The sequence below is a fragment of the Phycodurus eques genome, chromosome 23 (genome assembly GCF_024500275.1).
Source record: "Phycodurus eques isolate BA_2022a chromosome 23, UOR_Pequ_1.1, whole genome shotgun sequence".
Lineage (NCBI taxonomy): Eukaryota > Metazoa > Chordata > Actinopteri > Syngnathiformes > Syngnathidae > Phycodurus > Phycodurus eques.
Window position 1 is genome coordinate 307,663 of NC_084547.1, and position 10,869 is coordinate 318,531.

The 10,869-nt window shown below is 42.7% G+C and overlaps 2 protein-coding genes across 3 annotated transcripts; one reads left to right on the forward strand and one right to left on the reverse strand.

The window, feature by feature from the left end:
- Positions 1-811: 811 nt before the first annotated feature.
- Positions 812-4,256, reverse strand: LOC133398077 (beta-1,4-glucuronyltransferase 1-like). Its single transcript, XM_061669688.1, is given in 5 exon segments — positions 812-849; positions 1,007-1,184; positions 2,164-2,772; positions 2,775-2,929; positions 4,217-4,256. Coding segments are annotated over 5 exon segments (1,020 nt in total).
- A 230-nt stretch (positions 4,257-4,486) lies between these two features.
- LOC133397830 (cytosolic beta-glucosidase) lies at positions 4,487-8,284 on the forward strand. Of its 2 annotated transcripts, XM_061669179.1 has the most exons (7): positions 4,487-4,844; positions 5,259-5,483; positions 5,611-5,630; positions 5,700-5,972; positions 6,504-6,944; positions 7,775-7,898; positions 7,960-8,284. In XM_061669179.1, exons 1-7 carry the CDS (start codon positions 4,790-4,792, stop codon positions 8,160-8,162), a joined length of 1,341 nt encoding a protein of 446 aa, XP_061525163.1. In that variant the 5' UTR covers positions 4,487-4,789; the 3' UTR covers positions 8,163-8,284. The 2 variants fall into 2 exon arrangements, with proteins under 2 accessions (XP_061525163.1, XP_061525161.1); XM_061669177.1 differs by having other exon boundaries at positions 5,611-5,972.
- The last annotated feature ends 2,585 nt before the right edge of the window (positions 8,285-10,869 follow it).

Genomic DNA, 10,869 nt, shown 5'->3' on the forward strand with positions numbered 1-10,869 from the left:
CGCGCATCCATGTCCTGTATTATCCTAACATACTTCCCTGCCACTCGAGACTTCCGCATGCAGTACTGCAAATCCTCTCTGGGTACTCTTTCTGACCTTCTCTGTACTTTTCCATCAACACCAAGGCAAATGATGCAATCTGTGGTACTCTTTCGAGGCATGGAACGATACAGTTACTCGCAAATACTCACATCTGTCCTGAGTCTAGCCTCCAGTCTTTCCCATAACTTCATCGTTCAGATAGTCATTGACTGCATAAAAACACACACTTTTTTCCCCCCTGACTGTGACATGAAATCAAACTAAACTTTTCCAGTTTTAGGTCAACTAGATTAGAAACAAATATTTCTATCTGTTGAATGCCAGAATAATGATATGATTTTTTTTTAGACAAATATAATAGACAACACAGTCATGGCTAAATATGGCACGTTTTTAGTGATGACTATTTATTTGTTTTTCCTTTTTTACAATTCTATTATTTTAATATATTAATAGTTTACTTTTTTACAAATGTATTTTATGGTTCTTTTAAGTTACATTTAAAGTTTAGTTTTGTTCGTAAAATAACTCCAAAGCTTTTCAATAAATGAGTAATTGTGTTTTATTAATTGTGTTTTCAATATCAATCAAAAATAATTGAGATTATTCCCCCCCAACCCCCTCGTGTAGCGTCCCGCAGCACCTGCAACGCAACCCCAAACAAATGTATGGGATTATAGAGTATAGCCAATACCACTCACCATACATGTTTTGAAAAATGTACTGCTAATCCATATGAACAAAAACAGCAGTGATCGGCAGATCTCGCTCATCGATGATCGGTATCAGAATCGACATCATAAAGTCCTGATTGGAGCACCCGGAATCGATTAAAACACTAAAAATGTCACAGCACATACATCGTCCAGGTGTCAGGAGCGACTGGTGCCCTCTTGCGGTCACCTCCTCTTCTGGGGATGAAGAGGAAGAAAATGTGTTTGTTTGTTTGTCTGTATTAGCATACTTGAAGTTGGATATTTGGTCTTCGGCGCTTCTTTAAAGCTAAGAGACAGGAGCCTCTCGTGTTTGTTCTCGTCATCCTTTCTGGCGCGGAACTCGCCCGGGATCTTGAAGCCGCGGCGGACGAGGAAGGCCGAGTTCAGCACGCAGAATTTGTACCCGGCCACGTGGAGCTCGCAGGCCTGGTCGAGACGGGGAGTCAAGTGACCGATGAATGTCGTTCCGTATGAGACGTCACAATGTACAGTGAAGTAAATGATTATTTGATACACTGCGGAATTTGTAAGCTTGCTCACTAAGATAATAAGTCTCGAATTAGTGTATGGCTGTTTATTGATTATAATAGACAGACTATCAGTTAAACTCAAAGCTTTGTTTGCGGTCTAATGACTAACTAGGTCACACAGCACCAAGATGTCCAGGAAACTTGGGTGGAAAGGCAATGAATACTTTTGGTTCCTTTACTGAAACCATGGTTTTACTCAGTCCTCGCAAGGTACCCAGAAGCTTCAGTTCCTAAATCTTTAGGTGGTAATGCAATGGGAACCCATAACCAAAAGTTCTTGGAACCTTGGGTGAAAATGTAATGGATACTTTTAGTTCCAGGGATTTAAATGGTCACCTAAGTGGAACCTTAGTCCTGAACTGAAAACAAAAAGAATTGTGTCGGAAGCCCCATTTCCACCTCAAGTTCCGGAAACCTTCGATTTTGGATACTTTTGGTTCCAGAGACGATATCCAGGGCTCTACACTAACTTATGCACTAGTAGCACTGGTGCAATCAACACTTTCAGTTGTTGCGCACCTGCACATGATTTGGTTGCAACAATTCTTTCTGCTTGCCACTGATTCACATGACTGACTCATATCCGCCGATTCTGCAATTGAGGATTTTATGCACTTACTTCTTTCGCTCTTCCTCCAATTCCTTCCATTCCCCCGTTTGGTTGTTTTCAATTTAGAGACAGTGTGAATCCTCCATAATGTAAAATTGCACATGGTTAAAGCAACGTTCAAGATTATATCAAAGGCGATATATATATATATATATCGCCCACCCCTAGTTACTATCCATGTCTGTTAGTAAGTGAGCAAACCTAAATGCAGCAGGGGACGAAAGAAATATTTCCCCCAGTGTGCGTGCATTACGGCGCGACCGACCTGGCTGATGCGATTGAAGCCGTACTGCTCGAAGTTTTCATCGTAGAGGGGCAGATTGCGTGGGCCGATGTAAAACGGCTCCCAGGAATCCACCCGAGTGAGCGTGTAGGCCACTTCCAGGCCACCGGAGGTGTCTCGGATGTGGCTATTGACCCACCGAGAGTAATTGGTGGGGGCTTGGCAGAGAGGACACAGCTCCTCGTAGAAAGGTCGCACCTCGCCCCCCTGGTAGAGCTGCATCAGCTCGGCCTTGCTGGCGGGTATCTTCCTGGTGTGGCGGATCTCGAAGGCGGACAAGACGAACACGTGGTCCTCTGGAGGCTGGCGCCTCGCGACCATTGCCGGGAAATGCTGGTGCAGATCAGCGGCAGGTATTATGTCGATGTTAATTACCAGGATGTAGGAGAACTCGGCACCCCCTCTCGCCACGTTCCGAAGGAGGTTATTCGGGTAGGAGACGTTTGGGCCAATGGCGTGTTTCTTATATTTGTTGTGGGCTTCCAGCCGGGGGAAAGCAGCGGCGCAGTCATCCAGGCCAGTAAAATGCCGGTGGTCCTGTTCGGGGAACCTAACCGTTTCCCCTGAAGGGCACACGAGGTGGAAGTCCACACAAGGGCCTTCATGCGGGGGCGCAGAATGCTGAGCGCGTAGACCAGTGCAGTGGCGAACTTGACGTCCTGGCCGTGTGCAAAGATGGCCACCGAAAGCGGGTGGCGCCATCTCCCCAGAAGATCTTCCAGGTGGTGAAGGTTGTTAATGCTAATCCCTTACTGCTGTTAATGCTAATGAAGGCTGTTAATGCGAATCCCTTACTGCAGCGCAAAATAAAAAAAAAAGACAGCTGCTGATGAGTCCTGATGCCTGAACAAGGTTCAGAAAATCGGATAAGGGTTACTGAGAAGAACTCCGGTAACCCTAGTGAATTTCCTCATGAATAATGACAATCATTGCCCACCCATTGATTTATCGTGCTGAGTACACTGTAAATCTAGCTAAGTAGAGTATTCTATACTACTCATTGAACTCATCTTATTAGGTACTGTATACTCTAAACCCTGGCTGGATAAGTAAATTTATTCTACTACTCATCCTTATCGTTCGTGAGCATTAGGGATTAATATCTATTACGGCAACGGTTCAACATTTTATGGTGCAGTGCATGATGGTCATACAAAATCATTTTTATTCGTGATTCCTGTTCCATTCTGAGACGTGATCATTTTCTGATGCTGAGCAACACCAAGCATCAATCAGGCAATACATCAGGACTAATACTAAATCATTAAACATTTTTCTGAAGGAAAAATATCATGCTAAAGTCCTTCATGTACAATCAAAAGTCCAAGGAATATAAAATCTGTGTCCCTAATTTCTGTAAAATGTAGTAAGTGACTTGGCATCCAGGTCATCGAGAAACGACTCTAGGAGATCTTTGCAAATATACAAATGTAATTATTTGATGGCACCGATTATAAAAATATATACAGCAATAATCATCATTATACAGCCTTATTTTCTCTATTTGACTACATTTACATGACATTACTTTTGTACATTATATCACTTTACTAAAAGGTCTTTAGATAATTCTGTGTTGAAAATGACAACTTAATATTCATTGTAGTTTTCTTTCTGATAATAGTATCATGTAAAGGAATTCATCTTTGTAAATGTAGACGCATACCAACATACATTTGAAATCATTCAGGTTTCAAAAGATTCCACTACTGGGATAAAATGCACCATCCTAGGACAGGACTGCACCTAGGAAATTCCTTTAAGACCTGTAACATTCCATTAAGTGTTACTTCACGACGTGTGTTTGTGTGGGATCAGTGAACCCAGCAAGACGTTTCCAAATTTTACCATTTACTTTAGCGCCATCTGGTGTTATTAAATAAACTTGCACATGATACGTGATAAAATGCAAAAGAGACTAAGGTGCCAAAAATTGGTACAACTAATAAAAAACTCGTAATAATTTTCACTTCTTAATAAAGGCTTTTATTTTAAATGAACGAGTAATTTCAAACAAAAACTTCAGTTTTTATACCAGCTGTCACTTCCTTGACCTTAGTGCCACCTAGTGGCATGACTCTGGAAATGCAAAGAAACGATTCACATCCACAATAAATCTGTTTTATTTTTTTTCATTTAAAAATGAAAACAGAGGCCATATAAATAAACATAAATATTATATTCCATATTAAAAATGGAATTAAAATTATTTTTTTAACGTCTGCAAAATGTGCCGCTCGGACGTCAACGCAGAAAAAACACCCCTACCGAGTGGTGCCTTCATGGATCCTCGTAAAATATGGCAATAAGTTATCGCCTAAGCCATCAACAAAAGCTCCCCAAATATTTCCAGTGATGACAGTATTTTATAAGCGTGCCAAGTTTTATTTTTACCACCATGCCACATATGAAGCTATAAGAATAGGGAGGAAAAAAGACAAAAATACGGGAATTCCTGCGTCCCAAACGTCACATTTTATAACGCTTCCGGGTTTTAGCTTCTAGCATTAGCATCCATCTCTCTGCAGTCAAAAACAAGACAACAAATTGAAAGTCAATAGTAAATGAGCATTCGAGCGACCGCAGTCAAACGGTGAGCTGCTCAAACATGTTTCCTCCTGACTTTGCGTGGGGAGCCGCGACCGCAGCTTATCAAATTGAAGGTAATGTACGCTAATACAAAACTACGACCAATCATTGATTTTTTATTTTTTTTTGCCTCGTGAAATTGTTCCTCAAAACTTTATTTCAACACGCATTTTACATATTACCTCAAATAAATATTTACATTTAAAGAGTACATTCTATATTCATAATCACAGCGGTATTCTTTTTTTGTTGTTGCAATTTTGATATTGAATTTGTTACATTACAAATAACAGTCACTCCAGTTTGTTCAGACAGAAAATTGGGGTGACAGACTTCATTAAAGTCTGTGAAAATTATTGTTTGAAAACTTCTGAACGAATATTCAGTCGTATTTTATTGTCATGACGTCACAATAAAATCCGGAAGTCAAGATAAACCCCAAAGCATTCATCAGGGGAGATATATTTGAAAACGTTTGTTGGTTTTAGGGGGTTGGCAGACGGACGGCAAGGGTCCCAGCATCTGGGACACGTTTTGCCACAAGGAGGGCCGAGGGTGCGGCGCGCAGACGGGCGACGTCACCTGCAACAGCTATGAATTGTGGGACAAAGACCTGCAGTGCATCCGGCAACTTGGACTGACCCATTATCGCCTGTCTCTCTCCTGGCCCCGCCTCCTTCCGGATGGCACCACGAGACATGTCAATCAAAAAGGTACCCAAAAAAAAAAAAAAAAAAAAGAAGAGAGAGCCCACTTCGTTTCATTAGTAGCGCACTAGTGAGACCGTCTTTCCTTTCCAACTGCCACAGTTGTATTAGTAGCCGTCCCGTCTTTCCGCAGGTGTCGAGTACTACAACAAGGTGATTGACGATTTACGGTCATGTGACGTGTCCCCGATGGTAACGCTTTACCACTTCGACCTGCCTCAGGCCCTCCAGGACGGCGGCGGCTGGAAAGCGCCCGCCATCGCCGCCGCCTTCGACGACTACGCTCGCTTTTGCTTCCGAACGTTCGGGGACCGTGTCAAACTTTGGCTCACCGTCAACGAGCCGTACGTGTGCGCCAAGCTGGGCCACGAGGACGGCGTTCATGCGCCTGGCCTCAAAGAAGCGGGAACCGCCGCCTACCTGGCGGGCCACAACATGCTGCGTGCCCATGCCAGGGCTTGGCACAGCTACAACTCGCTTTACAGGTCAACACAGGTGGGTATGGAAAACCGGTTGAACATTTATTCAATGTGCTCTTTTGTGCTCACTAGTAAGACAATTCAGTGCACTAGTAGAACAACAAGGGTGCGCTAGTACAGAAACGTCATACATGTTCCAGAAATTTTCGAGTTGTGTAGTCGCGCAAGAGTACATTATAAAATTCAACTAGTTAACATCCAGCGCTTCACTAGTAGTACAAGTAGCGCAGATGGCAACTGTGTTTTCCTAGTAAGGTTTTTATCTACTACTAGTGCAACTTTTGGCCTACTAGTACACAATTTAACCTTTCCAGTAAACTACTAGACCCAGCTAGTAGGCATGTGTCATGCACTAGTAGCCTCCAAAATGGCCATTTGTAGTTTTGCCTCACTAGTATGCCCCACACTACTTGTAAAGTTGGACTACTTGCCTGCCCTAGTCATTCTACTAGTATGACACTACTAACAATAGTTGTCTTATTTGTGAGGACGAAGAGCGTACTAGTAGCTGGATAACAATGTTATGGAATAAATGTTCTTTCCGAAGGGCGGCGCGGTGTCCCTGGCCATCAACAGCGACTGGTTGGAGCCGTGGCGTCCCGAGCACGCCGCGGATGTCTCCGCTTCAGCCCGTTCCCTGGCGTTCACCTTGGGCTGGTTCGGGTGGCCGCTGTTCGTCACCGGGGATTACCCGCACGCCATGAGGGCGGCCGTCGACACTCAAAGCGTGAAGCTGGGCCACCGCGGCGGCCCGAGACTTCCCGTCTTCTCCGAGGACGAACCGTCGCCGCTAGGCACGGCTGACTTCTTCGCCTTGAACTATTACACGTCCCGGAAGGTCAAAGATGGATCGGGTGGCGAGTGGGGGATGAGCATGAGGTGCGACCGGGACACGGAGGAAATCTTGGATCCCGATTGGAGCATTTGTGGCGCGGCCTGGTTGGCTGTGGTGCCAGGCGGCTTGCGGAAGCTCCTCCACTACATCAAGGTAGTGCTGAGCCATATGGCCGCCCCAAAAAATTATTTTTGTTCATCTACTTTTGTACTTTGTCTTCGAAATCAACTGCTTAGTCATTCATAGAATCTCAAACTGTTAATTTTCAATTGTAATCAAGTTCTTTCCCCCTTCAAAAACAGAAAACGCACATAACAGTGACATAAAAAAAATTGGAGAAACGCCCTTTAAACACAATCCTCATTACATTTCAATATCAATTAATGCACAAAAATAATTCCCTTTGCTATTAAAATGGAACAACAGAACTGTCAATGAGCATAACATGAACAAAAAGTGCTGCTTCCATAAAAAATTCACTTTAATCCTTGAAAAAGGTTGACAAAATCCTGCATAGAGGATATATTCCTCGAAATTGACTTTTTTGTGTTTTATTTTGGGGAACCGGTCTCATTAAAAATATTGCTTTGGCGCCATCTGGTGACATTTTAGTGCTGAGCACCTATGTTAAACTTCATTTTGTCATGCCATGGCTTTGCCTTGCCTCCAAAGGGGGAAAAAAAGTGTTGTTCCGCCCTCTTGTGGTAGCTATAGGCAATTACATTTTTATGGAGGAATTACTCGAGTTTTTGGCCTATCCACCTGTTCACTGTGCATGTCAAGCAGGTTGCCTAGTTTAAAAAAAAAAATAAATAAAAAAAAAATGGGCGGGAAAATAAGCCTGTTTACATCAGATTAAATAAAAAAAAAAAAAAAAAAAAAAAACCTTGATTAATTGAGTCTTTCCCACCCTTACATTAATGTGAGATGAAATCAACTTTACTTAGAATTTCTCAGCCATTCACTTGACCTTGACCTTCCAGGACACATTTGGCGACCCGGTGGTGTACATCACCGAAAATGGTTTCTGTCAGGCGGGGCCGTTGGTAAAGGAGGATGCACAGCGTGGCCGCTTTTACGAGGAAACCATCCAGGAAGTGGAAAAAGGTACGTTGAATGACGTTTTGGGCTCAGCGGACAGAAGATTATGATTCTCCGTTCCGTGCAGCGATCGGAGAAGACGGCGTCAACGTCCGCGGGTACTTCGCCTGGTCGCTCCTGGACAACTTCGAGTGGGCCGACGGATTCGATCTTCGCTTCGGATTGTTCCACGTGGACTTTTCCGACGCCGAGAGGAAGCGAACGATATACCGCTCCGGATTGGAGTACGCACGGATCATCTCCAAATACAAAGCCGCGCACTCCAAATGATGTCAAGCAATATATATTTTTTTTTAAATAAATGGAGCCCCTCAGGTAAAAAAAAGATGAGATAACGCAAAAACTTTGCGTTATCTCACAGTAATTTTTTTTATTTCGCAATTAACATTGGGAGATAGCATTGTTATTTTTTGTGGCTCTGTATTTTAGTACAGTTCAGCTGCATTAAACCTTGAAAAACTTTGCATTTTATTTTTTTATTTTTTAGAATTGTTAGTTTACAATTCGATACCATTGTTTCATTAACTTTCATGCGCAATAATTTAATTGACTTAAGTTTAACAAAAAAAAAAAACAACATTAATGCAAAGTTTTGATGTTGAAGAATTAGGAGTAGATAACTTGGAGTAGGGCTGTTTTTCCATTACTTTTCCACTCGACGTGTCCCCCGCACCTTGTCAATGCAGCAATAAGTCGCGCAATGCATCACAGGTTTACAACGGTTAATATTCATACTCCGACGTGAGAGAAAATATCATTTATATTCGCCGCGGAGAGACTTTATTTGCATTCATAAGCATGTCGCACGGTGCCACCCATTTGGCTGTGCATCCTTTCCCCCCCCTTGCACACGTGTGAATAATAACACCCCTGTGGCCCCTCTCCATCTACGTCGACGCCACTGAGATTCTCCTTTGTCTTATGATGAACGGCACGCTATAGCGCGGGGCCATGAATAATCCAACTTCTTTGTCGGCTCCTGCGGGCGCCAAAGTTGAAGCGCACGTTTGAATATGTGAGGACGGCTCCTTCCGTAAACACGCGTCCACTTGTCATCGCGCTTTAAGCGCTGGTACTTGTAGCAAAAAAAAAAATATATATATATATCTATCTATCAATGAGCATTTAAATCGTCACTCCTGCAGCCAAACCTCAAATATCACACTTCAATTCATGACACGGACCCAATTCGTTGCGATTAGAGTCAAAGAGGAAATCGTTTCGAAATGTGCTCGACAATTAAGCGGCAGCTATATCACGCACGCACACAGATAAGTTGCTTTTGACAATGAATTATTACATTTAATTGTAACATTCAATCACATCCACTGCAGGCGGAGATTTACCCCAAGGAACGTTCTGGCAAATTACTAAGGGCCATTTGTATTGGACAAGCATTATAAAATATTCACAATTTATGGAGTTATTCGAAATGATCTTAACAGGCAATTGTGCACTTTTTTTTCCTGCCTCAAACACGCCAAGGGTGTGACCTGTGGCAAATAATTACCTTTTAATATTTACAGATTAGCCTCATTTGCATATTCCCTTTAGGAATCTATAATTAGATTGTTGGTTCAATTTCCAGATGAAGAAACGGCGGCCCTTTCCCAAACCTCAATCCGGTTCCTCTTTTGCCGTTGACGAGAGGGAGCAAAAGAGAGAAAAAGAAAACCGACAATCCCATTGACCTACTTTACAGAGAATTCCCGCTAGCGCAAAAAAAAAAAAAAAAATAGACAACAGGCAAATGTTTGCTCTCCTTTTCAAAATCTTCCGAGCCGTGTTTGGATGTCACGAGCGTGACATCAGAGTAAGAAAAACCCCTTAAACTGTAGTGTAGACAGAGGGGGTGGCTTGGGGTGTAAATGGGGTTTTGCCTTGACAGAGACACACCGAGTAAAAAGGCAACTCAAATAATTTCCTTTTTCAGTTCAGTTACCCCCCCAGCCGCTTTGGGAATGCTGATGACCCCGACTAACGAAATTCTTGAGTGTGCTGGCACCACGGAGGAGGGCGGGGATGGGTAGGGGGGTTCGTGGACCTGCCTGAAAAATTGAAAGGCCCCTAGAATATTCAAGCGTGGCCGAGGGAGGTGCAGGAATTTGTATTCAAAGTGTGTGCTAACCCCCCACCACTATTCGCGTGAGTGTGTGCTGGCAAACGAGCCGAGCGCACAGTTTTGTGGGAACAATGACATGGGAAGCGTGAGTCTGAAAAAGGAGAGACAATTTATAGGACTTTCATAAGAGTAGAACCTTGTACTGATGTTTTTGCAGTTATCAGGGCAGAATCCGAGCGACTAATGACGTGTGCATAACCTCGTGCTCCCAATATTCGCACACAATGTCGGGGGGAATCATCTGCTTTGAATCTCCTCAGGAAAACTAGCGTGGGACCGACGTCTTATCTTTTTTGTCGATAATGTAAAGAACACAAGCAGGATATGCGGCGGATCCATTATGTCGAGCTTGTCATTTCTGGTTCCCAACTGTGTTTCGTCCAGCATACGTTATGGAGCAATTTGGGTTGGAAAACAACTTCAAAAACCAATGTACCATAATATCTTGTGTATAATGCGCACCCATGTATAATACGCACCCGCAAAGTTGACCTCAAAATTCTGGAAAACCATTCTACCTATGTATAATCCATTTTTACAATGCACGAGTTTGTTTCTACCCATGTGAGCAAAACGAAGTATTATCTCTATTTTGTTAGTTTATTCAAAAAAATATTCTGAAGTTAAGCACATTATTTGAACACGTAATACTTATTATATTACTTAATATTTATTTGTTCTTGTTACAGTTAATTTTTCAAATTCACAGCCCTAATTTTATTTAGTAAATGAGAAAACACACATTTGTGCTCATATGTTTGATTATCCAGGCAGAATTTTCAAGATGTGAAAAATTCTTTAAAAAATACATTAAGGACCAGGCGAAACACTTTTAATTTTGTTTTAATGGGATTC

Coding starts and splice junctions, on each gene's coding strand:
- LOC133397830 (XM_061669177.1), top strand. CDS start 4,790: ATGTTTCCTCCTGACTTTGCGTGGGGAGCCGCGACCGCAGCTTATCAA. Junction 4,845..5,258: donor CGCAGCTTATCAAATTGAAG/GTAATGTACGCT, acceptor TGTTGGTTTTAG/GGGGTTGGCAGACGGACGGC. Junction 5,484..5,610: donor GAGACATGTCAATCAAAAAG/GTACCCAAAAAA, acceptor GTCTTTCCGCAG/GTGTCGAGTACTACAACAAG.